General features: G+C 34.2%; 2 protein-coding genes and 1 non-coding gene across 21 annotated transcripts in view; 1 reads left to right on the forward strand and 2 right to left on the reverse strand.

Moving 5' to 3' along the window:
* The window catches only part of MYO6 (myosin VI), a 137,198-nt gene extending 127,325 nt beyond the window's left edge, over positions 1-9,873 (reverse strand). For 3 of the 7 annotated variants that reach the window (XM_039853230.1, XM_039853229.1, XM_039853225.1), the window contains exon 1: positions 9,648-9,873. The gene's annotated coding sequence lies outside the window, so the exon portion shown is untranslated. Of the gene's footprint in view, positions 1-9,522 lie in introns of all 7 variants that reach the window. The other 4 variants (XM_039853232.1, XM_039853231.1, XM_039853228.1 and 1 more) reach the window with 2 other exon arrangements.
* An 11,745-nt stretch (positions 9,874-21,618) lies between these two features.
* On the forward strand, positions 21,619-21,737 carry LOC120595183 (5S ribosomal RNA). Its single transcript, XR_005650769.1, has one exon. It is a non-coding gene; the product is annotated as a 5S ribosomal RNA (ribosomal RNA).
* Positions 21,738-25,023: 3,286 nt separating this feature from the next.
* The window catches only part of SENP6 (SUMO specific peptidase 6), a 96,214-nt gene continuing 93,304 nt past the window's right edge, over positions 25,024-27,933 (reverse strand). For 11 of the 13 annotated variants that reach the window (XM_039853133.1, XM_039853131.1, XM_039853135.1 and 8 more), the window contains one exon: positions 25,024-27,930. In XM_039853133.1, coding sequence (XP_039709067.1) covers positions 27,721-27,930 — 210 coding nt within the window. In that variant the 3' untranslated portion in view covers positions 25,024-27,720. The remainder of the gene's footprint in view (positions 27,931-27,933) is intronic. The other 2 variants (XM_039853138.1, XM_039853137.1) reach the window with 1 other exon arrangement.

Raw genomic sequence — 27,933 nt, forward strand, 5'->3', positions numbered from 1 at the left:
CTCAAGAATTGTTAGAACTGTACTGTTCTAGGGTCATTTTGGGTCACTCATTTAATCCACCATAATATACTGCCACCTCCCAACCTATGACATAAATCTTTCATTGTTAAATCATACTGATCTACACAGCTGTTTGTATGTCCTGAAAATACTAATCTGTCAATGTTGTATGCCAAACAGGCATATCCTAGAGAACAGGACCAAAGTCTATGAAATTCTGTACCAGTTCGAGGCACACCTTTAATAGATAGCCTATTTTCTGACACACTAACATTCCTGTTCGTAGCCAGCAGGCTATCTCCATTTTTGCTAATATCTCATTAAAATCACCAAATTAAACAACTGGTTTATAAATTTCTAATAAAATGTATCTCTTTGAAATGCAAAATTCTGAGTGAAGTAAATTTCTGGTTTTTAAAACATCTGTAGTGAAATCTGGTCATATGTTCAAACTCATTCCATTCCCTCTCTTCTCTCCCCTCCCACCACACCTAACAGAAAATCTTTCTCAAACTAATATAAACCTCCTCAATTAGCCATTGAGCACATGACAACTAGTTTTATATTTTATACTCATCTATTGTCTCCATCATCTCAATGGCCAATACGAGCCATAGTTTTGTTTGAAACCTCAAGCATAATAGATACATAAATCATCTTGCTTTTCTCATCCTCAAGTCAACAATGGACAGGAAAAGCAGAAACTAATATATTCTTCTTCAAAACACATACATATGCATACACTTTGTTCTTCCCCAAAATACCAAAAGGATAACAGACAGCAAAGCATGCCCACAAACCAAAACACAGCTGTTTCATCTAATTTTAGAAAAAAAATAACAAGGAACCAGAGAAAAGTTCTCTCTGGAATAACTCAATCCTCAAATCAGGGAAATTCAAAGAGCACAACATGGAAAAACCAACAGCCTCAGTTCTCTCCTGCGGGATACTAATTCTATCAATGTCAAATCAAAATGAGCAATATGTTTTTAGAAGCTACCACAAAAGTTTGAAATCTCTCCTTAAAAAAGAAAAGCCCACTTACAGAGAAAATATCTAAATGTATGATTTCCAAGCAAAGATGCTATTTGGTTGCTGTGTATTAGTTTGATATGATTACAAATTCACTTTGTTTATAACTTAAGTTGTTTTAATCTACTTGTTTATGACAAAAAAATTGTTTTTAGAAATAAAGTTGTTTTGATAGAAAAATGAAGTAAGCTATGTCAAGCTATATCATCATCTCATCTGTTGTCACTAATAAGCATTCAATAGCTCAGCTGCTGAGGGGCCCTAGCTGGGGGCTTATAGATAAGAACAAGTGGAGAAGCAACTATGACAAGGAGACATTTAGGCTATTATGAGAGTTTGTGTAGACTATGTGAGAGTTGGGGTCTGGGCAAGGTGACACATTGCTGATCTAGATAGCTTTCTGAGGACCACTGGGGCATTAGCTCTTGTCTCGGTGAGGCAACTCCTCCTAGATAGGGGCGAAGGCCAAGAAGCAGCCCTTGCAAAGATCATCCTGCCCATCAACACCAGAGCATGGTTCCCTAGCAACCTGCTTAGCAACAAGAGCAGCTGGGTTTCAGCTCTGGATTGGCCAAGCAGTCTTTCCCGAATGTACACTCATATAAAAAGATACACGTCATCTACATTTGGACTTCTTTCTTTTCATCTCCCTTTGCCTGGAATAATAATGTAATTAATCTATCACTGCTTTGGAGTATGGTATTTCTTTACTGACTTACTAAGAGTCATTATCCTAATAAGTCATGAGAATATAATACACAGCATTGGGAATATAGTCAATAATATCGCTATTACTGTACAGTGACAGATAGTTACAAGACTTATTATGGTGATTATTTTATAAGGTATATAAATGTGAATCATTATCTTGTACACCTGAAACTAATATAATATTGTATGTGCAGTACACGTTTTTTAAAAAGACATTATCCTGTAATTAGATTATGAGATTTGCAGTGAACTGTGTTAAATAAATTACTGGCAAAGACAAAATCATTCTCAAAGCATAATTTTGCTGTCCAAAACAAAAAAAATAAAATTGTGGGTTTACTCTAAACCTGTTTTTTTTTTCCCCCACCATACATAAAAAAACATATTTGTTTAAAAAAAATGACCCATCTACGGCCATGCCATCCTGAATGCACCCGATCTCGTCTGCTCTCGGAAGCTAAGCAAGTTCGGGCCTGGTTAGTACTTGGATGGAGACCTGTAGGCATTAAAAAAAAAAAAAAAGACCCAATTATAGCATTTACATCTAGAAGTATCCTTTATTTGTATGTTGAAGTCCCACAGCCAAGCTGACCTCAGGTAATACAGTTCTTCCTTTTCTGGAAGCTGTGAAGAAGATCCAGTCTAGCTACTGCTTGGAATAAAATGTACTTCTTTTTTCCTGGAATCCTCACAAGAAGGAAGAAAAGACAAACCATAATCTGTTTTGGGGAGACTACTGCTTACATAATACTGCTTATATATAGGGACCCGCATATCATCTCCTGAAGGAGAGAAACCCTTTTCTTTAGTAATCCTCAGGAAACAAAAATAAAGAGCATGGATTTAGACTTTTAACCAGAATTCACATTAACTAGCTAAAACTGGCATTAGCAAAAGACAGTAACAGATAACAGCAAACTTCAACAGATTTATACAGAAATTTAATGTGTCTTTAAAAGAACTTGGGGACGAAGAACAATTTTTCATTAACAGTCTTCTATGAACTATTACTATATTAAGTCTATGTTCCAGTGCTTTTACTATCAAGAGTCCTCGTGAATAGGAAGTATAAATTCCACAAGGCAAAGGACTTTTCTTGCCAAAAATTTTTAAATGCAGTCATTTAAAGACTTTTTAAATAAAAAATATTTATTCTTTCAAAACAAGATTACCTAATAAAATTTCAGAAAACTTTCTTAAGGCCTAACAATATTTTAATAAAAGTGCTTTGTGTTAACAGACCTAAATTATGTTTCTCATTGTGTTATATGGATCAACAAAAGTTCCTAATATAATTTTTGACTCAATTAGAAAGTGAATAAACTATTTTCTTAAAACATATATAAGACAAGTAGTCTCAAGCATTTTGCAGATGTATCATAATGCTAAAAGGTATTTTAAATGCACCAAGGAAATGCTACAAAAATTCCCAAAGGTTCTAATCAATGCCCAAGTTATTCTCCACTTGCTCCACTGTACCTTCAATCCCTTCTCTATCTGCTCCTGCCCTGGGAGGATGGGCCTGCATAGATCATGACATAGGTAGGATCCCCACTTGGCTTCTAAAATTGGAAGTCACTGGCAGAGACTTAAAGCCAGAGAAAGCAAAGGTCAGAGAACTCACTCTCCTTCCCGGCCTTGCCCACCTCACAGCCATGGCTCCCACAGGTCCTTCTCCACAATGCCAGCTTTCTGCTCTGGTAACAGCTGGAGAATTAAGGGCTTCTCACTACTGTTATTCCCTGGTGCTTCACCACCCCTTGTTTGTTCCCTAACCTCTATAGTTTCTTCATTTGCAGCATCAAGGACCGTGCCTGCTGGGACCGTGCCTGAGGTGGCTAACAATACCAAGTCTAGTTATTCAAAAACAGTCCATTATCTAAAGAAACCCAATTAAAAAGTTTAAAAAGGTTTTGAGATCTAAATGAGCATTGTTTATATATTATTGCTATCCGTATAATTGTTTAAAAATTAAATATCACTAGCTGACTTCCAAGTGAAGCTGGATAATAAGCTGAAATACTAATTACAATTAAATTGGGGTAATTTAATACTTCATTGTCCTCTCAACATAAATGCTATAAGCCCCAAATAAGCTCAGAAGAAAAAAATCAATGAACAGATTCTAGTAACTGATATTTCACTTCCTTCTACCATACACTGCCTGGTTAATCCAAGCAATTTTTCATCGTTATTGTTGAAGCCCTCCTTAAGCACAGGATGAAAAAAAAATTTAAACTACTGGTTCTCAAATTTTGGTATGCAAATAAGTCAACTGAGAAGCTTATTAAAATGCTAATGTCCAGGTCCCACCCACAGTTCCCTGACATGTTTTATACTAGCTCCCCAGGTAATTCTAACCCACGCCTAAATTTCAGAACTACTTAAAACTAGCCAACTTCAAAATTCTGTCCAAATCTCAATATATTCCTTTTTTTTTTTTTTTCCTTTTGATGAACATTCCACATTACCGTCACAGGCAAAAAAAAAAAAGAAAGAAAGAAAGAAAAAGAAACATAGTAACAATAATGTGCACTAACTAAATGCCAGTGTGATTTGTGCTTTACATGTAATACCTAATTCACTCCTCACAAGAACCACACAAGGTAAGTAATATTGTTGCCTTCATTTTATAGATGAGAAAATTGAAACCCAGAGAACCTAAGTAATCTGACTAAAGGTAATGAACAGCAAAACCATTCAAGTGTGCCTATCCTCTTACCCAGGAACTAGACAAGCAAGCATTTGTGCATTTAAGGAGAATTAAGTGTGAAGGCCAAGCAGCTAGGCAAGCAATAACCCTCCCTGTCTCCTCCCTCTCCCTATCTCCCACCACTCACCCAACAAGCTCTCTTGACTCTCCCTACCCATCACTCACTCATCAAGGCCTTCCACCTATGTGGTATGCTACCACGTACTGGTAGAACATCACAAGTCTGTATATATATTAGCACTCTTTCCATTTATCTACTACATGCTAAGTACTATAAGGAATCCAAATTCAGGCTCCACGAAGTATTGTCTACGCCTCAGTTTCCTAATCTATGAAAACAGGGTTATAATGCAAAGAGCACTGAAGTGGCATAGTGATTAACTGAGCTAACGACTTAAAGTACTCAGTTGACATAGTACCCGACACACAGCGAGAGCTCAATAAATAGTTATTAAAATTGTACTTGGCTAACTACCTCTCTTACAAAATTCAACATTTCAATCCTAGGTCCCATTTATTTTCTCTCTGCCCTGTTTCCTAAGACTGTGATAAAGGAGTAGACTGGTAACAGTGCTGTAACTCAGTGGACTGAAGGCCAGGAAGAATATTTTAGAGCAGAGTCTTTTAGTAGCCCTCAAATTGCACCACTTTGACAACTGTCTATTTCTCAACTTTAGAGTCAGCCCTGTTGATTACATACTAGTATAAGGAGTCTATAATTAACTCAAAACAACAATGAAATGTCACTCAGTACAGGGACTTGGTCTTAATTTATCACTGTATAGTCGGCACTTTGAATAGTGTCTAGCTCATGGTACTCAAATGTTTGTTAAATGAAAGAAGGTATAAAGTATGAAGGTACCAACGCACACACACCTTGGCTCATTACTAAGTCTTTACAAAAACAGATCATCAGATTAATATTAATGTGCCAATAACTTTTAAGTTATTTTCAAAATTCCCCAAGAATATTTTTCTTTCTAACTAATTGTTGATGTTTAAAAAAAAAAAAAAACCTCTTCGACTAGAAAAGTTAATTACCAACCACCTCAGCTCCATTAATCTATTAAAAATGTTACAGTGGTTCCATAATAATACATCATGCTCATCTTCTACCTTAAAAAAAAAAAAAAGCTAACAATTATCATCTGAGTGATCCTGATTTTTCAGAATTTCCTGACCCACCTGAATTAAAGTCATAAAATGAAATAAGTCACTGCTAAGAAGTTAACCGTAACTAACATCTAGAAAGAAGATGAAGAACAGGGGGAGGAGGTGGATCTGCCATGGGAATACAGAGAAGTTCCATTCTCGGCGACGCTTCTAGGCACCCACATGACCTTGAATAAGTACTTAATATTTTTTCTTCCATTTTCTCATCTGCAGTATCTATTTCACCAAGTTGTTTTAAGGACCAAATGTTCATAAGATAATTTCCAAAACAAAGCACCATACAAACATATGTTAACCTTTGACATATATATCTTCGGATTTTAAACGGTTGTTTCTATTTATCTTTTTATGTCTCCAAAACTCCTTCTATTTCCTAGATCCAAAATTCTGCCAGCACAGGGAAAATCCAGTTCACACCTATGGTCATATTGCAAACACAACAGGCCTTCAGTAAATATTTGTTTAAAAAGATGCTCACCCACATAGAATAGAAATATTAGAATTCTGCTATATGCAATGCCCTACCTTGTAAAGGTTAAGCAGCAGGTTACTTTCAAATAAAATAACAAGTGACATAACACACCTTAAAGATGTCTGTGGTTTTGCTAGGAGCACCGCCTTCTTTGTGTACATAACTCTGTGGATGTGAGTATTAACCTATGTGAATATCACCCAAGGAATGTGCTTCAGTATTTCGGTTTCACTGGAGACATGCTTTCTGCATAGAAAAGGACTTCCCCTCTCTTTAACATTAGTAATATTTCTAAAGGTGCCAGATTTGTTCTTCCGGCTTTACTTCCTTTGATTCAGTACTCACAGGGAGAACTTTTGATGGTCTTGTGATCATATTCCAAACCATTATGTCATTCTCATAATATTCAGAAAAAAGTTTATTTTTGAAAACCATAAATAGGAAGAGAGTCTAATACTTACATATTAAGACTATTAACAGTCCACTATATTTGTCAAATAAAAGCATAACGTTTAAATGCAAAATATCCTGGTTCCTCTGAACTCTATAATGCCTCAAAAATAAAATTTAAATTTATTTAACTTTAATTTGTTCTTTATTATACACACACACACAGGTGTCTTACAGATCATCCATTAATAATTTATACTAAGCCCTTGAATGATTTTGTATTTAGAGTTTAATATCCTTGAGATATTCAAATATAATTGAGTATCCTTAAGATGCAAAATTCCTACTAGTTCAAATCAAATAATGAGACACCTCTAAAAGTAGTCACCCAGCCTAGCTTTCTTATCATTTTTCTGCTCGCTTACCCAACTGTATTATGCTGCTGAAATGGCTCCTACTTCGTTACAAAAGATGGACTTTGTGTGCTCATTTTGGTCTTTTATGTCTATTATAGCTCGAGGGACAGTCCTGAAATAAATGCATGCCATTAAAAAAAAAAAACTATCCAACCGGTACAGGTGACAATTCAATCATAATCTGAAAACAAGTCTTCCTCACCCCACCTCACCCCCCAGGATTACAGAGTTATGTAATATTTAAAAGACAGCTACTGCGTTTATGAACAATGATCTATAACATTTAGGGAAAATTAAAGTTCTATCCTAACCGGTAACATTACACTATTCATTTTAGCTACAATGAAACCAGTGTTACGTTACAGCCTGATTCTAGTTCCTATAAGGCCATCAAAATAAAAAGTGCACAATATGTATAATATTCTGGAATTTACAATAGAAATGATAAAGCAAGATCGTATCACTTGTTCAAGGATGTCATTTTAAGAATGAAGAAAAAGATGCAGAATTCAAAATTAGTTTCAGAACCACATTCATGGCCTACCTCATCCTCACTCCTGTGTGCCTTCTTCAAACCTCAAGCTGCGTCCTTTAACACAGTACTAGTTCTGCAGATTTATCTGGACAGTCTACCAAATGAACTGAGATCAAAGCAACCTAGTCTGGTGGAAAGAACAGGGCTTTCAAGGTTAGAAGACTTGGGTATGAATCCAGACTTTGTCCTCCTAGAGCTACATGACCTTGAGCAAATATTTAATTCTCTAAGCCTCAATTTCCTCATGTGTAAAAGAACAAGATCAACAACTGAAAATTACTTTGTAGATCAAGTAAGAGTCTCAGTGTTCTGATTATGGTAGATACCTAATAAATGGGTGAAGATCTTATACTATTAAAGGGCCAGTTCAGAAATTATTATGCAGTATCTCATTATGGGGATCACAATTAAATTTTATGAGATTTATTAAAGTTGTAATGTAATACTTTTTCAATCTTTTACTTAAAATGTTTTAATATATAGAAAAGAAAAATTCACAAAAGCTAGAAATCCTTTTAAAACTGACATTTTACATATCAAAGATGGCACTTCAATTATCAATGGATAGTGAAAATTGATTCATTTTTTAAAAAATATTTGGGGTGATTATATTTATTCAAACCTTACATGGTCAAAAGTTTTAAAACTTTCTGAATAAAGTTTATTCAAACCTTACATGGTCAAAAGTTTTAAAACTTTCTGAATAAAACTTTCTGAATAAAGCTATAGTTTAGAACCCAGAGACAGCCCAGTTATCTAAACAATAGGCTACATGATACACCACAGTCTCCAGGCAAAGTCACAACAGGATGAGAAAAGAGCCTTCAGTCTCTCTCAGATTTCCTGGCCACTGTTATTTTAAAATTTGATCACATAAACATAAACAGAGGAAAAAATCCATTTCGGATAAGCCCCATGGGTTGTGATTTATAACCTGTCTTTAATACCTTGCATTAGTTTACACTTAATATTACAACAGCAAATCTGCAAAAAAAGAAAATGACTTCTATTTACCACTGTGCATTTTAATTCCTGCGCAACTTAAAATACTCAAAATGAGCTGAATATTTAAAAGTCAGTGAGTTTTTGTGAACACTTGCACTGTTTCAAACTCTGGCTACAGCCCAATTTGCGGTGTTTCTAAAATGAATGATGAAAGACACCAGGGTCATTTTTTCACTAAACAATTTCAAATTGTAAAACCACAACCCAAGATATCTATGAAGTTTAGTTAATTTGTACAGAAATGTTTTGCTGCCAACCTTTGTACCATGACCATTACCAGCCCAAGTTCAAGATTCACATTTTATGGTGTGAATAGGATCAGCTAAATCTCCAGAATATTAATTTGTAAAACTCTCAAACCCTGACTATATTTAGATATACTGCATCTACACCACAAGAGCATAAGAGCAAATGAAACTTTTATTTAGCATGTACAGCAGTCTAATAAAATGGGGCAGCATTCCCAGTTCCTTACTAATATCTGTAGATTTGAATTAAAGCATTCTTCCACCACGAACTTTATGCCAGATAAAAAGTAACCTGTTTTCTGAAGCTGAATGGAAATATTTCTGACACGGATATCCTAGTAATGATTTCCTACTTAACATCCCAGAATTTAAGGGTTTTAATAGTTGTAAGGAGTTGGCTTTTTTTTTTTTTTAATTAACAAGCATAAAAAGCTACTATTCAGTAACAGATATACAAATTAATACACTCAAAGTACTGGACCACCTAAAGACTAAAAATACAGCTTCAGACAGTCCTAACCTGGTCTCCTACATAATTAAACTATTAGTGGTAGCAGCTCATCTTCACATTCCAGAACAAATAGTACCGTTCCCGCACTGGGTTTTAAGCTTGTTTACGAAAGACAAAACTATCACGGAGTGTCCAAGTCAGAGTCGGACACCTGAGTGCTCTGCTTCTACCTGGGAGCCAGAGAACATACACAAAGGTATCCTGGTGATGATACACCCATGAAAGGAGGCTCTCATTGTCGGATGGAAATGAGAACTAGCCCTGCGCTGCGGCGAGACGCCGCCGCCCGGGCCCACCCATCACCTGCTTCACCCACCAGTGTCCTCAGGTGGTGAAACGAGCCGTCGGGCACCTGGGCGGCCCGAAAAGGCCTGGAAGCAGGGCCAGGAAAACGGAGGCCTCGGCGCTGATGTCCTGCAGCAGGGACTCCGGGACACTCACCGGTGCGGACGCGAAGGCAGGTGCGCGGTGGCAGGGCTACCTGTCGCCGGTGAGGCTGGAGGGCGGGGTGAGAGGTGAGGAGAGGACGAAGAGGGCGACGACGCGGGCGAGCACAGGCTCGGGGCGGCGACCGGGCTCCTACTCGCTTCCTGCTCGGACAGATCCCGGGTCCGTCTCCGCCCGCCGGCCGGCGCCCCGCCGAGTCCCCAGCCCTGCTGCGCGCACGTCACGGCTACGGAGCGCCCGAGGGGGCGGGGGCGCTGCGGGCTGGGGCGGGCCGCCGCGGCGCGCGGGCACGCGGGGGCGCCGCGAGGGGGCGCCGCGAGGGGGCGCTCGGGGCGCTCGGGGCGCGGGGCCGCGCAGAGCCCGCGGGCTTGGGGTGTGCGCCGCCCCTGGCCCACCCGAGAGTCCTCGTTCCTCCTGCTGCGAAACGGCCTTCTTCGCAGCGGTCACGGTTGTCAGCTCTGCAAAGCAAGTCCTCCCCGGGCTGGATGCGGTCACTGTGCGGTCCGGCAACAGCCAGAGTCAGTTCAAGGAGGGAGAAAGTTGTTCGGGGATGGGGCGAGCGAGAGAGAGGCTCGGTCATTGCGGAGAGAAGAACCACGGCAAACTTGGCTACAGTCCAGGTTGGCTTGGGCTGGGCTGCCTTGTGAAAAGGGTAATCTTCCAGAGCTACAAACTTGGCTATTCTGCTTTTGGGAGCAGGGAGTCTGAGAAGAAAATTTTTCACTTCTTTGGCCCCCTGCTGTGCTCTGTTTAATTATTAAAGCCCCGTCTTCTTATTTTATTTCTACTGTAAATGACATACCTGAGTCATATTTGAAAATTAAATAGGAAGTAGCTATGCAAAATGAATTCTATGATGAAAACATACATTGCCTTTAGGTGAACATGAGCTGCTTTTAAGAAAATGAAATGATAATTTACTGTAATGCTAAATGTCTCCGCTGAAAAAATCTAGAGCACCCACACATAAGAATTACACGTTTTTCCTCCGCAACATTTCCGAGTAACAACTAAAAAACTTAAGGAAATCTCTAAGATTCTGTTAGGAGACAAGTTTCAGATAGTCAGATGTCCCACACTTCTCTTGGTGGAAACGCTAAGTTATGAGATATTTTAGCATACAACTAAAACTAAAATAGTAATCAAATAGGGAAGTTAGAAAGAGGAATAGAAACCAAAAAGGAAATAATTTGCAGCAATCTCAAAAATTTAATTCCGGATTGCCAGGAAAGTAAATCTTAAGTATATAAAACTAGATTTCAAAACGAATTAGAAAAAGAGAAAAGAAGGAGGAGGATGCTTTCAGTTCACTTCTTTGACTTCATTTTAGATTTAAGATTAAAAGCCTTTGACAGAAAAAAAAAAAGCCGATAGTTTTTTGTAATGACTTGTGATTTTTTTTCTCTCCTTTGTCCCACACTTTCAATCTGTTACTGAGTCTCCATATTTCTCAAAGGTATCTAATTCCTCTTTATAGCCACTACCATTATCTTGTTTCAGGCCACCATCATTTCAAGTCTTGAGGACTGTTTTAGCCACCTAACCAGTTTTCCAGCTGCAGTCTTGTCCTCTTCTAATCCAATCTCTGCAATGCCACCAAGTTTATATTTTATAAAAGTTTGATTATTTACTCCTCTTTTTAAACTCTTATAGTGGCACTCTACTACCTTAGTATAAAGTCCAAACCCTTTAAGATGTCTTATATGATCCTTCAAGTGTTTTTGCTCAGCAAGCACAGTAGGGATCTCTTGTTAAAAATTCAAGTAAATTTGAATACCTTTTCATCACTTCCCAATTCATCACTGTCCCAAACCCCATAAAGCTGTGCTAATCTGGCTTCTTCACACAATGTTGCATGCCTGTCTTTGGACACTTGCATTTCGAACTGCAGTCATCGCCCTACTTAGCTGTCCACTCTCATTTCCGCGTGCTGCCCTTCTCTATTTCTCGTACTTTACATTCAAACCATTCTGACCTCTTTGGTGTCCAGAACAGACAGCTTTACATTGGAGTTTTGCCAGGCTAAATCCAGTTATCCTTCGTAGCAAGGCCTATTTGTCCCCTCCAAGAAGTTTCTCTAACTCCCATATTCTAAAACTTAGGTGCAATTTGTTGCTGTTTCCCATCTGTCTCTTAGCACCCGTTACACATATCTTTTCCAACACTTATTTCACTGTTGCTGTTTATTAGTTACTTACTAGTAGCCTCCAGCGGACCTTAAGCTTCTTGAGAGCAGAGTAAGGGACTTGTTTGTCTTTGTGTCCCAAGTGCCAAGCATAATGGTGTTCACATGTTAGGCACTTATTAAACAGTGCCTACTACTACTATCGCTGCTGCTGCTGCTGCTGCTGCTGCTGCTATTATTGTTGAATAAATGGGATAGATGGATAAACAGCAAGAAAATTGACGATTCTAGGAAATTGTATACACTGTTGTTAAGCACGATAGATGTAACTGTGTGATATTTGCTGCCAAAACTCTTCTTAACAATTTATTCCATATTTACATTTGTAAGTTTTTCGACTTTGTTTTCACCCATTAAATATTTGTAAGACTCTTCCCGGAGTCTCCTTGTGCTATACCAGGGATTCTTAAACTGAAATCCATGGATCTCCTCACATAGATGGGTGAAACCATATGTAAAACTTCGTGATTTTGTTCCTTCGTTTTTATAGGAATCTATGTCATGGGTATTTAAAGAGTCTGTACACTCTCCCTGGCTGATATCTATTTTAACAGCTTCAACTGCAACTATGTTAACCAGCTCTTGAAAGTAAGACAGGCTAAACACCCCAAAGAAACATTCTCTTTTCCTTCTCAACTGCCTCAAATGATTCCCTTGCCAACAGACCCTATTATAATTATGGTATTACCAGCCAATAGTCTCAAGAAGTTGTGGCTTTTAAGTCACCCAGAATTCCTTCCTTTCCTCACTCCTAATTTTGGAATCACTGAATTCAGCTCATTCTGTGTCATAAATTATTTCTCAGTTGACGTCTTTCTCTCCATCTCCCCTTAGAGCCACATTATCTCAACTCTTGACATTGCCTCTGCTCATTCTAGTCCATTCATTCATCACTCTTAGAGTTTCATCTCCTCCCAAATTTGATTATGTCACCCCTTATACCAAATCCTGGTGACTTTTAGATCAATTAAAACTCATTTATATGGTATACAGAATCCTTCACAATCCTGAAACTACTCACATTAAAGGAATTCGAACATGTCAAGAGTTCATGATGCTCTTCTCAGTCTTCAAAACTCCATCTATCATTTTCTCTGTCCTGACTCTGGCAGAATTGGTTTTTTCTTTGCCCTATTTTCCAGAGCACCCACTTTATACCTATATTGCAGCAGTTATTACAGACACACACAGAGCTCTCCAAAATACTAAGCTTTTTAATTAGAAATTCTGCCTTATTATTTCTTATCCCTAATGATAAGTACATTACCTGTCTCTAATAATAACAATGCTGAAATCGATTGAATACTTACTACATGCACTGTACACAGATCATCCCATTAAATCTTCTCAGCCCTATAAGGTAATGTAATGAGCATTTGCTTTTTGCCTATCTAGTTTCTGAACTCCTATCCTATTTGTAGAAAACAATTAATTGTGAGAATTGATAGGAGCAGGGCCCACTTTAGAAAGTGAGTTTGGCCAAAGTCCTCCCCACCATCGGGCAACTGGGGCATAGTCATGGCATTGGACCTAGGTTAAGTCAATTGGATGCTCTCACCTGAAACTTGGAATCTGGACAGTGATACAAAGAGGCAGAGAGAGAGAGATAACTCATAGTGGTGTGAATAATTGTGGTAATCAGGGTCTGGTTATGATAATGCCAACAGCGATATCCTAAATGGATGTGTCTGCGCATTTTACACACCTAGTTCTCCACTGTCCCCAGTGATTCCGTGAACTACATGATATTCAGAAAATACATTCTTTTTCTGGATAATTTGGCAAGACTGTGTTACCTTCAGCCTAGAGCTCCAATTGATACAGAAAAGTTTTATCATTATTTCCATCTTACAAAAGAGGAATTAGTAGGTGCTCAAGTGTCTATTTAATGAATAAATAAACGAATATTTACATTACAACTTCTAAAAGAAGTTTTGATCATCACCTCAGTTAGCAAGTTTGCACTAATGGTAACCATCTGGAATTTATAGGGAAAGAAATTGCAGGAAATAAGTAGGTCTTTAGAGATAGTCTTATGATTTTTTCCTTAGAATATATCTTAACTCATCCTCGGACATCATCGACATCTGCATCTCCCATACTTTATTAAAAGAAAAACTAATGTTTAATGCAATCACTGTAAAATCATCTTTTCTTTAAAAAACTAAGTAAACATCATTCCTAAACTTACTCTAGAAAGAGAGTAGGCAATATATTTTCAATATAAATGACTAAAATTGGAGTTGAAATATCATTTATCTATCTATCTATCTATCTATCTATCTATCTATCTATCTATCTATCTATCTATCTATCTATCTATCTATCTATATATATTTTTTTTAAGTTCCTTAACCAGATCACTGCACATCTCTTATCATTCTAGCTCCTGGAAATTTCCATAACTATAGTTTCTTTTATTTAAACTCCCAGTTAGTTTTTCATGAATTGTTCTAGTGTCATTATAATTAAAATTGAAACAATAACACAAGTATAACCAAAGATCATCACCTCAAACACTTTAATTGAACTGTCAAATGTCTTTAAAATAATCTTTTATCTCATTTGCCATATCCTGTGATCTTCAGCACCAGTACAGTAATTTGAAGAAGGGCAGAGAAGAGTTAATTTTTTTTTTTTTTCAGATTTAAATGGGTCAAATGTAACCTAACCAAGTGGTAGAAATTAAAAGAAAGCAAACAAGTAAAGGCCATTCTGGAGGTACGGAGCTATATTAAAACTTATTTAACACAAAGTGAATAGTGTGAAGAGGAACTAGTTTCCAGGCCTGAGCGTCGAAGCCTGTGACCTAAATAAGTCGCTTCATCTCGCTGAGACTCAATTTACTCATCAATAAAATAGCAATGATAATAATACCTCCTCCTGAGGGAAAGGACTAAATAACATAATGTAAAAATTAAAGCATTTTGCAAACTCGCAAGAGGTTTATAAACAGCATATTATCAATCTCGTGTACAAATAATGTAAACAAGTAAATACTTTTAAATAATACATTCAACTATAATTTTGAACTTGTTTCATGCTAGAAGTTGTACATATATTTGAGCAAGAAAAAAAGTAAATCTTTAAAAAACCCATGGTAACACATTTGAAATTAGCTTGTTTTCAATGTATAGATTAATATGAGAAATCAATGATAGAATTGCTTTTTATGTGCAGTTTTGATGAAATATGAATTTTTAAAAATTCAGAGATTTATATAAAACATAACTTCTAAAAAATTTTTCTACACTAAAGAAGTCTTCCTGCTATAGCTATACTACTCCCAGGAATAAGTAATTGAATATCTATTTTAATTGCATATTATGAATAAACGATTACTGTTGAATTTATGGATATTATTGCATTTTAAAAATCAAATATAAAATTTTATTTGAGAAAGAAAAACATTTGAATTAATTTCAAGAAAGAAACCATAAATATACATTCGTTATAAAAAGATAATTTGCATAAAAAATTCAGTGACACAATTCAGAAAGATGAGTGGGTTCTCCACAGCCTACATAAATAGTCCAGAAAATACACTGAAATGATAATGGTGTTGGAAATCTGCAAAATTATATTTTTATAAATTAATCTCAAATTGATTACAAGTTAATCATTTTCAGTGATTGATTGATCCTTATTTAGATATTATCATAAAGATGATTCAACTCTCAGATTGGATAGTATGTCCACTGAAATATCCTGTACAGATCTCTGTTAGCACACGTCCTATTTTACTGAATCAAAACTTTTGTTTACACGTCTATGAGTTTACTGAGATCTCATCCAGAATCTGCTGGGACATTAAAAGGCACACATTTAGTAAACATTTGTAGAATGAATTAAGCTGAATGAACTTGAGTTTTGTTCAGTCTGTGCTTTTGAAAGTGGAGAGCTTTCAGAATTGAATACATTTAGAACATTTTAGAACTTTGTTATAGAAGAGAAGGGGATTTGCCCAATTTTCCGTGGGAACATGAATTTAAATTTAAATCACTATTCCATAGGCAATTCAATATTTATAAAGAATTTATATGCAGTATACATTTTCTCATTTTTCTAAAAAATGAATTTTCACAATATTTTTTTATTCTCACCAATTAGCCATTAGTATCATATGTGTAAAACATGCTGTGATGGATGTCGCTATCTTACAAAAAAATATAAAAATGAAAATCAGTTGTATCTTCTCTCAAGGTTATGAATGAAATATTCAAAATCAGCACTATGTAATACAAAAAATATTGTGTATATAATATTAAAAAACAGGAAACACTGGGTATAGGAATACTATTTAAACAAATCAGTATACACAATATTCTTCAGAAAAAAATGTTTAAATAAATGAAAAGATTGGAAATACTTCATTTCCTTTTCTTCAAAATAGTAGTATCTTGAAATAGATCAAGGAAGCATTAAGTAATCACTGGCCAGGAAGTGTCTAACTAAATATGTGGCAGAGTTAAATATTATCCTGTAGTTAATAATAAACATAAGTTTGAAGTGCACAGCATTAAATGGATTCACAAAGTAATAACCTGAGCTCTTTCACTTAGGCTTTATTGAGATTTACCAAATGATTATTCTGTTAACCTTTATTGTGTTGCTAATAAATTCTCAATGGCAATAACAAAAAGCATTTATTTTTCTCTCTAGCAAGTATAGGTCTCTGGGGTAACTCTAGGCTGCTGGTAAATTCAGGTCTGTTCTATGTATCTCATTCTGGGGTTCAAGATGAAGGTCCAGTGAATACCTGGGTTATTTTCTTCCAGTGTCAGACGTTAGAAACATGCTATGTCTCATAAAGCTTAGGCTCAAAATTGGCACACTGCTATTTCTGCCCACATTCCATTGGTAATTATGGATGTGTAGGTAATATTTGCTGAACAATGATAATCTAAATCATCTATCATATTTATTGGTTATTCAAAATGGTATATTAAAAAGGGTTGGTAGATTAAGAATGTGGAAGGCTTCTGAGATGCTGATAATGTTCTATTTTTTTAACTTGGGCAGTTGTTACACAGGTGGGTTTTCTTGGCAATAATTCATTGAGCTATATACATTCATTCATGATCTGTGTACTTTTTCTGTAAAGATATTATACTTCAAATAGCTTATATTAAAAAATATTCTAGCTAGTTGAGACTTGCACTTTTTTTTAGTTTTCTGAATTTTTAGTTACTTTCTCTTAGAAGAGTCAGATTAAAATGAGTGGCATGATTCTTGAATAGGAAAGTCTTTTTTAAAAAATCGTGAGAAAACTTGCGTCTTTCAAAGAAATACTGTATATTCTGGATATGAAATATATTTGTATATTTATTAATAATGTTAAGATAACCAGCCTAAGTTAATTAAGTCAGACAAATTCACAAAAACGTAAAGTAATTTTTGGGTATAATCAAAAAATTTAATTTTGCTTTTGGATATTTTAAAACAAATGTTTGTAGAGAAATGTATCAATTATGCCAACTTGATCATGCCAATACAATTGTAGTAAACAGAATTAGAAAACAATCTGCCTCAATATATAGTCCACCAAATTTCCAAAATTCATTATCTTCAAATAAATGTGATATATTTTTTAAACCAAAATATGAGAATTTTAAGGTTTTATAATTTATGCAAAAAGAGTATATCAATGTATCTAAGTTATCATTAGATAAAATTTTACTTTTGTGTATTTAAAACTTTTGAAGCATATAAGATTAAAAGCTTAGTGTTATTCAAACTGTGAGTGATTATATCAATATAGTGTATTTTAAGGAGCATTTTTTTAGAAAGAATAAAACAGAAATTATCAGAATTCATCTCTTTTGAAAGTGTAAGAATTGTTTCCTGAAACTTTACAGTTGTGTTTTTGTGAGAGCAGGAGTAAGGTGGTTCGGGGGAGACAAGGAGGGAAAGATAAGCAGAAAGGGGGCCGTATAAACAACTGGATTTTTATATGGGCGTGGAACCTAATATCTATTTATCAGTGATATCACTGTCAAAAAGCCTGACAAAGACAGGAAAAGTCTGACAGCCTTTGACTATCCCAGAAAGGGTGGAGTCTCCAGTCCATGAATCCTGGGCTTTTTAGGTTACTTGGCAACTTGAAGAAACCATAACCAGTGCTATGGCTAGAGAATAATTTCTCCCCAGGAGTCCTGTGGTTATCCTATTTATAGTCAAGTCTTTAATAATTTAAGGATAAAAACAACTGAAGGACTGTTACAACAAGCTAATTAGTACTTCAAATACTGCTGAGATGACAAGCAGATATTAATTTATTCCACAGCCCACAGCCTAAATGAACAGCAGGTAGAGTGGGGGCAACAATGAACAATTGGATTACTGGCTTATTTCAGTATTTGCTATGTTCTTCTCAACCTTTGTGTGTTGGTGTCTATTGCATATGATCTCATGTGTCTTCTTCTGCCTCAGTCTGTTTCTTTGAACATACCACATTTTATTGTCTTCCTCGCCAGATTCCATATCAATGTTTGCAGTGGCTTTGTCAGACATTCTGGTATCTCTTTTTCTGGCTCCTCTCAGGCAGTTTTTCTTTTATATAAGCTTTGAGATTTTTAAAACAACACTACTGCTATTACATAAATTGAATTATAGTTATATAAGGAAGAAACTGACATTTTTACAGTATTAAGCTTTCACATCTTAGAATGTAATTATCTATATCTTTCCATTCCTTCTGGTCTTATTCTTGGGCCATAAATGAAATTGCGTAGTTTTCTCATTCAGGTCATATGCTTTCCTTATTAAATTTATTCCTAAGTATTTTATGGTTCTCGGTCATTATTGTGAATAATTTTCCCCCCAATTTCTTTACTAGATTCCCATCATGTATTTATTCAAGCAATGCACCAAATTTCTTCTTTTAAAACAGGTTTCCTAAGTTTCCTAGTTATATAATCACCTACTAAACAAAAAATATTTATTTTATCTCTTATTTTCCAAATTACAGCAGTTTGCATTTTCTTAGTGCATCTGCTGCAAGTGCAAAAACAATGAATAGTATGAGACTTGGCTAGTGCCTGATATTAATTTAACTGGTTTTAAGTGTTTCACCATATAGTTACTAGGAAGTGATAGTATATATTATAACAGATACCTTTATTCTTATTTAATTATTGTTTTGAATAACTGAATTTCTTAGATCTTATAAATTTCCTCCTTTAATCTTTGACATTACAATATATTTTGATACTGAACATCCTGGAACTTGATCATAGGGCATCATCATTTATATTATTAGATTCCGATTGCCAATATTTACTTGGATTTTATGTCTTGAAGCATATGTTACATAATCTCTTCCTTTTCCTTTTTGACACAATCTTTACTAGAATTTTTTATTAAAGGTATGCTGGCCTTGTAAATGAATTAGAAGATTTTCAATCATTTCTATGGCCTGGAATAATTAAATGTTACAATATTTAATCTGATTGTCTTTCTCCTTTTTATTTTACTTTTTTCATTTTCTTTGATCAGGCTCAAGTGTTTATCTTTTCAGAAAAAATGATGGTTTTGTGTGTGTGTGTGTGTGTGTGTGACAAGGTATGGTAGTGAGGTGGAATAAGTGCTAGTTCCTTAATTTTTACCTCCCTTAATTTCCTCTTCCTCCTTTTTTAAAATGTATTTTGTTGTTCTGTTCTTAATTTTTTAACATGAGGTTTTAGTTCCTTTATTTTTTATTTTTGGGCTTAATAATAAAGGTGTGGAGATCTATAAACTTCTTTTGGCACAGCTTTTACTATGTTTTATAGTTATCAAGTATAATGAAGTAATGAGCAGTCCAATTAAAGATGAAAATTTCAGAAATAAATATTGGTAACATAATTTAATATATGATAAAGATGGAAATTCATTTTAATGCCAAAAAAAATTTTTAATAAATGATGTTGGCACAAATAACTATCTTGAAAAAAATAAAATTCTTAAGAATATAACACCCACATCTTTTGCCATACACAGAAATAAATTCCACAGTTTGATTTAAAAAATAATTTTGAACTATGTACTTGAACTTATGTGCTATCATGAGTCAAGAAGAAGCCTCTTAATCAAAACTGAAAACTCAAAACATACATAAAAATAAAAATTTGGGTATAGAAAATACACTATAAGCAAAGTCTACTGACAAATAATAGATTATGAAAAGATACATTTATAACATAAATAATGTAACATGCAGAAGGCTTAAATATTAATAGAAGAAAAAAGACAACTACCAATCCAATGGTAAAATAGACAAATGGTAGACACAGCTGTCATGGAAAAACATGCCCAGATTTTAACTAGAGATCAGGAAAATGCAAATCAAAGTAATAATATGCACAAGACTTGCTGCTGGGGATGTAGGAAAAACTGTATTTTAATAAACAGGTGGAAGAAATGTAAATTCTTATATCCTTTTAAAAACAAGGGATAACATCTGTAAAAATTAAAAAATACATAAACGATCTTTGATCCAGCAACCCTTGGGAATCTATTCCAAAGAAATAAAACTACCAGGGTATAAAGAAAGAAAAGCAGGAAAATATATTACATGCTCATGGTTGCAAAAAAACTGGAAATAAAGTGAACGCCCATTAGTAGTGTGGTAGTCGCGCTGCAAAAAAAAGAAATATTCCTTTCCTGGAAATATGTTAAGAGTGAACTTCTTTGTTCCTTTTGAAATTAGGAGTGTCCCCTAACTAGCTTAAGCCAGTACAGAATGAGTGAAGTGATGTGCCACTTCTGGGTAAAAACTTTGAGCCAATGTGCTGCTCATCAGGTTCCCATCTCACTCTGAGCTTTATCAATCTGAGTAGTTGAGTAACTGATAAGCTGAGCTCCCCTGCTTTCTAGCATGACCAAAGAAAGAAAAGTTTTTTGAGAGGGTAAACCACAGAGATTTTGGAATTGTTACTAGAGTATAACCAAGCATATCAGGATTGACTAGGTAAGGGAATGGCTAAATAAATTATGGTCCATTATATAAATGACTTTGACTTTTGCTTGGATTGAGTTTCACAAGACACTGCTGAGACAAAAAAAAAAAAAATGCTGGAATATGATTATTATCCTAGTTTTTATAAGAAAAACAATAAATATATCTTTAAACATATTACTATAGAGATACGAATATGGAAAAAATGTGAAAGTTGTTAAAATAGATTATAATGGAAAGATAAATCCAGAATATAACAATTTAGAAAAAAGCAAAGGTATATATTTTCACATACCTGAGTTTACATATTTAATTTTAATTACAAATATTATTGAGTAGATATTATCAAAGAATTTCATACAGTATTTCATTGAATCCAAGATGCTTTGATGCTTGGTGCTTTCTTTGTCTTACCTGCATCAAGCAGTTTTCACGCACCAGCTGAAAATACTACCAAAAAGAAATACATCAGTGGTTCTCAAATGTGGTCTTTCCCAGAAATTGTTAGAAATGTAAATTTGCAGGCCCCTCTGAAGACAATCTTGAATCATAAACTGGGAATGGGGCTCAGTAATATGTTTTATCAAGCCTTTCAGATGATTCTGATGCAAACTTGTGCCTTATTTGATAAGATGTAACCTTAATTCAGAGGTCAAAATATTTAAAAAAGTTTATCTTAGAAATAAGGTAACTTATTAGACTGTCATTTTAACAGTCCTCTCTCTGTTACTTCCAATTTGCAAATTCTTACTTTCAATATAAATTCTCAGTGATTAGATCTGATTGGCTTTTTTTGTATCTTCTAGGTCTTATTATTGTTTACATTTGAAAAATATAACTTTGTCTACGGCCATGCCACCCTGAACAAGCCCGATCCCGTCTGATCTCGGAAGCTAAGCAGGGTCAGGCCTGGTTAGTACTTGGATGGGAGACCACCTAGGAAGACCAGGTGCTGTAGGCGTAAAGAATAAAAAAATAAGAGATTGTAAGTTGACAAGGTCCTTGCAATCTGTGAGGTCAACCAAGGGTTGCCTCGCCTAAAAAAATAAAATTTAAAAATAAATTTAAAAAAATATATAACTTTGGTAGTTTCACATGCTTTTTGTTTTTAAAATCAATTTTCTGTCAATATCTTCAGTTAATCATTTCCTTTCCATTTCCCAGTTGTACATTTCATTTATATTTAATTATCTTTGACAGTTTTTCATAAAATTAAAAAAAAAGTTCTGACTGGGGCAAAGGAACACTTTTCTATTTTTGTTGGATATTTCTAAAAGAGATATTTCAAATGAAATATCCATATTCTTCTTATTTTAGCATCCTATGATCACAGACATAATTTTATCTTTTATCTTAGCTATAGTAATTCATAATTAATTTAATTACTACAGTACAGGCTTGCATTCATTCTTGCCCACTCTGATGCTTTATCACCATTGCAATCTTTTCAACATTCACAGTTGATCATGTTATTCCTTTACTTGAAATGTTTCAGGGACTTTTTAGGATAATGACCAAAATCTTGATCATAGCTTCAAGGCCCTGCATAATCAGGTACCAGACCACCTTTCCACTTTATGCTGAGGTCCAGTTACACAGGCCTTAATTTTAATTTTAAAGTTATGAAAGTGTTTAAGCATATTGAAAGATAACAGTTTAATGAACCCTCCATACAACCAGTTTCCATGATAATCATGATTTAGCCATACTGCATTTCTTAAAAAATATGGACATCTTATTTATTTTCATCTTCCTATATCTAACGAGGTTAACCTAGCTTCTAGGGGTAAGATGGTATTTTCAAAGCCCAGCCTTGCTGAAGAGAGTATTTCTTTGGACCTCAGTTTGTCCTTCTGTAAGTTGGGAGTAATAACAGTACATCTCAAATGGTCACTGTGAAGAATAAATTAGTTGACACATTTAAAAATCTTAGAACAGTGTCTGGCATACAGTACATACTTACTAATGATAAGCCATTATCATTTAGAACAAGTCACACATCTCCCTACCTCAGGGCCTTTGCACAGACTACAAGTGCAATTCTCTTGCCCTCTCAGACTTTGTTCAGTTTGTGTTTACCAATACTTCAAATGTCACATTTTTAGGGACAACTTCCCCAACCTTCTCAGATTAGGCTATATTTTCCGAATGCATTTTATGCTTTTCCTGCATGGCAGTTTTCTGAAATTATTAATTTGTGAGGCTGATTAATAGATGTCTTTCCCATTACACTATAAGGAAGCTCCATGAGGGGAGAAGGTAGTATCTATTTGGCTCTCTGTTTTAAATCCCCAACACCTAGTACAAAGTGAGTACTCAAAACATTTATTCAATATTTAAGGATCAATTTCTTTTCATCTAACATGTTTTGGATCATCTGCTGTAAACACGTATATAGCTAATTATTATAAATGTAATAAGTTTTATAATAGGCTTTCAAGAACTTATTTTCAGTTATTTGAAGGATTAAAGATATTGAAAGTATATTAATAGTGTTTTTGCACGGATTTCTTCAGAAAAAAGCATGCTTCTAGTTATAAAGTTTGTTGCAGTTTAATTTTAGAGTAAAGAATGATGACATGGAAATTGGCAAATGTGTAAGCTACCAGTTAAATGGTTTAAATATAAACAAAAAAAAGCCTCCAGATAATCTTTCAATTCACTTTCATTTTTACACAGTTTCTACTTGTGTATGACTTTAGCAGATTTGGTGACCTTACAAAAGACCAGTATCATCAAATCTGCTTTTATTCCTAGAAGATTCCACTTGTATACAAAAATTAGACTTAGTTTTTTCATTACAATGGTTATAGAAAAAAGCTTCTCATGAAATATCATTCTCAAGACACTAGTCACTTATATTCAAGTTTCCTAATCATATACCCAACTATTAGTGAAATAAAATGTAAAAAAATAACCAACCTCAGATTTGTTTCAAAAATTATTCACAAACACCCCCAAAATATGTTAACTCTGCCTTCTGATGGGTAGTATTTATAAGGCAGTTTAGAGAACCAGACCAGAGAGGTGGATATGGCCAAATTCTATATTTAGCATATTATTTTCTACATAGAATTTTCCTCTTATGTAATTCTACATATTAGCATATTAAAAGCTGAGAAACCTGCTTAACTGTTTAAATGTTTTACAAACTTATTTGACCAGAAACTTAATAAATATCCCTCAAAACTAGTTATCAAACATACTTTGAGAACTGCCAAGTCTAGGTGTATTCTACAGATTGACTAGCCCAGAATATAAAACAATCTTGATTGTAGTGGTCCCATAACTCCTGGTAACCATCATTTGATAATTCATTCTAGAATCTTGTCAAAAGTAGATGTTTTTTATAATTTGTAGAATCTACATTGTTCCTTTTGATAAACATGATTATCTGCCAGTCTCTAACTTTTGAGTACCTTAATAATTTATTGTAATTCTTCAAGGCTTAGTAATAGCAATTTAATAATCTCATCTATCAAGTTCTTACAAGCCTTATTACCTTTGGGACCATCACCTTGAAAGCTGTCAAGGACATATATTGACCTTTCAAATCTGTGGCTTGACATAGAAGGTGGATACCAAAATTACTTGAGGAAATATTTGAAAATACATGGCACCACTTGGGTTGAAACCTGAGGTATGTGTATTTTGAAAAGTTCTCCAGGTTATTTTGATGCATATTTCTAGATAAAAATTCTGAGTACACTGCACTCTAATATCCGTAATAGTAGTTTAGAGTACTCTACCATTATTCCTTGATCTGGCTTACCAGAATTAATATGGTAGGACTATTTTTCCCCAAGGTACAGATTTCTTCTACTTGATCAACCAATTCTTTCTCTGTGGTTAAATTTAAGTTTCAAAGAACAGTTTTCATCAACACTTACTCTTCTTCCTGGGAGTAGAAAAATGATAAATGTAACAGAAGTTCCTGCCAGGGTATTTCAACACATTCTTTTAGTACGTTACATTTCCTAATACAGTCTGGTCTTGCCTCTGTGAGTCTGGTTTCTTATTGGTAAACTCTTCATTTATATTCACTTGGCCAGACAGTCTGTAGTATGCTCACACAATAATCTCCCTCTCTTTTTGTCCTCAAAGTGATCTATAGAACAACCTTGTTATATATCTCTTTTAGACATAGAACACTATACACTACTTCCTCTCTTAAGGGTTGTTTCTTCTAACCAAGTTATTCTATCATTATATTCCAGTAGCTTTACTCCAAAACTCTTGATCATGTATTATATTAAAATGTATTCTTTATTTTTTTTTGTTCAGTGAATTGTCTGAGACTTCAAGTGCAATTGTGATGTCTGAGAAATTAAAACTGTTATTCTTTTTACCTTATATCTTACAGTCTTCAGAGATCATAGCTGGTTTTTTATAGAAAAAAAATACTGAATTAATTTTGGTGACTCAAAACAATATATAAGTAGATTATTTTATCCTTTCAAATTAAAACCTCCTACTTTTAACTGATTAATGGTTTAAGCACAGGTTACTATGTATGCTTAACCGACTTAAGTTTACGTGAACTTGAAATAATACCATTAAATTTTCAGCTGTTTCAGCAACAACCAAAGCGAAAGAACTAGTTAAATAGCCACCTTTGCTCCTAACCTACGAAGAGTTAAGACACATACAAATTTTATGGCAAGTAATCTAAAACTCGTTTAGAAATGATTAACTGTTATTCTATCCAACAAGAAAACAAATACAACAGATCTAATTAGTTAAGAAACCGGATACTCATCATGCAGTTTCAGTGTCTAGTAACAAATCCCTAAACTTTAAAATTCTGTTTCACAACTTTTAAGTACTAATAACATATTTTAAAAAGTTGAGATCCACTTTAAACTACATATAGAAGTACCAGAATACACAATTATCAAGTAAATGTGCTTATACACCAAAGATTCTCAGGTCTAGTTTTAAAGCTCAACCTGGCAGTCTCCAAAGATTTCAGCATATATGAAGAACAGTCATTAGAATAACCTTCAAAAGTAGAATTTTACACGGGGTGAGAAATATCAAATATCTGAATGTTCTACCTCTAGAAAGCTGACAGGCATCAATCTATATTTTTCATGTAAAAACGTGATTGACTTCAGTCGGCCCAAAGGACAAGTTATATTTTTCTCTTATCAAGAATTAAAAGTGCAAAATGTAACCACTAGAAATTAAAAACAAACATCTTAGAATAGTTTTTTCAGTACCTTCAAATTCTGACAAAATAGAGTACATTGAAAAAATTAAATATACCAATTTTGTTTACTGCTATCAGGCTCTTTTGAAAAACAATTCTTATTTTTTTTGTCCATATTCAATTAATAATAAAATTGAACTCTTATTTTTTCATGTCTGAGCTAATAGCTCTAGGGTATTCCTAAAAACAAACAAGCAAACAAAAACAAAACAAAACAAAAAAACAAAGAAAAAAGAAAAAATAATCAGAAACAAGAAATGTTATAAGATAGTTCAAAGTAACGAACCTATAATTGATAACATTAACGGTGACTGTCCTTAAGCTTACAATACACTTTAGTGTTTCCCTTAATGAGTGTCTCAGTAGATTTTTTGGTTGTTGACAATACCTTCATCCACTCCAAATACCCTCATCGACTTTATTAAATTCAAGAAAATAGTCTAAAATATTGGTTGCAATTCCAGAAGTGCCAAATTAAAAATAATTGCTGCTGAGTAAAGTGGCCTTCCTTTTATTCAATTATTTTTGATATATGTGCATTTTAAAATTCATTATTTAACAAAAAATGACTTTTAAAATATATATTTCAAGTCTTTAAAAGTTAATTCAAAAGAAATGTATAACATTTCATTTGAAAATAATTTCAGCAAATATATGCAAGATTCCTACATGAACTGTAAATCTGTCATCAAAACCATCACATTTTAGTATTTTTAAAGGAAAATTCAAGGTAGATTTTTTTCTCCTGCATTATGCAATTGATTTTAGATAATACTTTTACATGTAAAAATAATTTACACTAATTAACTCAGGCAGAAAGTCTGACACTTTATCCAAATAACAAGAACAAAATGAGCAATGAAAAAATAGCAAAAGCCATTATAAAAAATAGTAAATTCCTAAATTCCTGTGTTCACACAGATTAAAAACGTTTATCAATTAACTATATCACACAGATTGTAGCATACTTTAAGCTATTATATAGAAAGTTAACATAGGATATTTGAAATTCAAGCTGCACTTACCAAAATATTTTTAACCTGAGTCTTAGATTCTGTCTTCAGAAATGTACTTGAAATAATGTATGGTAAAGTTATTTAGTAGTATAATTCAAGGTGCTCTTAATACTGCTTCTTCTTAAATATTTGTGTAAATTTATATTTATTCTATTTTTGGGGTTCCCTGAACACAAGGAAATGTATGAATTAAGAGCTGTTATTTTTTTCCTGCTATACAAGCATATGAAGATATCTTTTTTATTTAAAATGCCTTGAGTTAATTTCATTTTCGTTTTTCAAGTTATTTTAATTTCAAGAGGTCAAAAAATTATCATAGATACTTGAATATGCCCATGAAATATATCACACTCACTAAGGAATTTAATACAAGTTCATTAAAGAATATCAAATTAATCATTTCCTCCTATAAATATTTTTTATTTATTTTGTGTTTAGAAGTTGCAGTTTTAAGTACTATTAACAGAAAATACATAACAAAAGCTTCCTAACGAGTGAAAAAAATAATTATAAATGCTGGAAAAATTGGCCTCATTAACATATTTACAGACTTTACTTAATACATACTCCATTGGAAATTAATTATATGACATTTATACAAGCATTAACATTTCCAAATCACTCTGTGTAGTGAGCACTTCAGTTCTTTACTGTCTATACTCAAAGGTGAAAGTCACTCAGTTTCTGAAGACAACACTGACAAGCATCAGAAATGGTCAATCTGAGATATTGTTAACATATTGTTCTGTTCCTTCCCCTACAGACGTTTCTGTTGAGTAAGTGTCCTTAAGATTCTTTTTCTCTTTGCTCTGATCTTCCTGCAGCTTCAGAATTATGTTTCGGATTTCTTCTCTTTTTGTTCTCATTCTTGGGGGAGGAAACCAGTTTGCCAAATTCATAGGTAGTTCAAAATCGAGAATTGGATTCTA

Source organism: Pteropus medius, unplaced genomic scaffold (genome assembly GCF_902729225.1).
Source record: "Pteropus medius unplaced genomic scaffold, Ma_sr-lr_union100, whole genome shotgun sequence".
Taxonomy (NCBI): Eukaryota; Metazoa; Chordata; class Mammalia; order Chiroptera; family Pteropodidae; genus Pteropus; species Pteropus medius.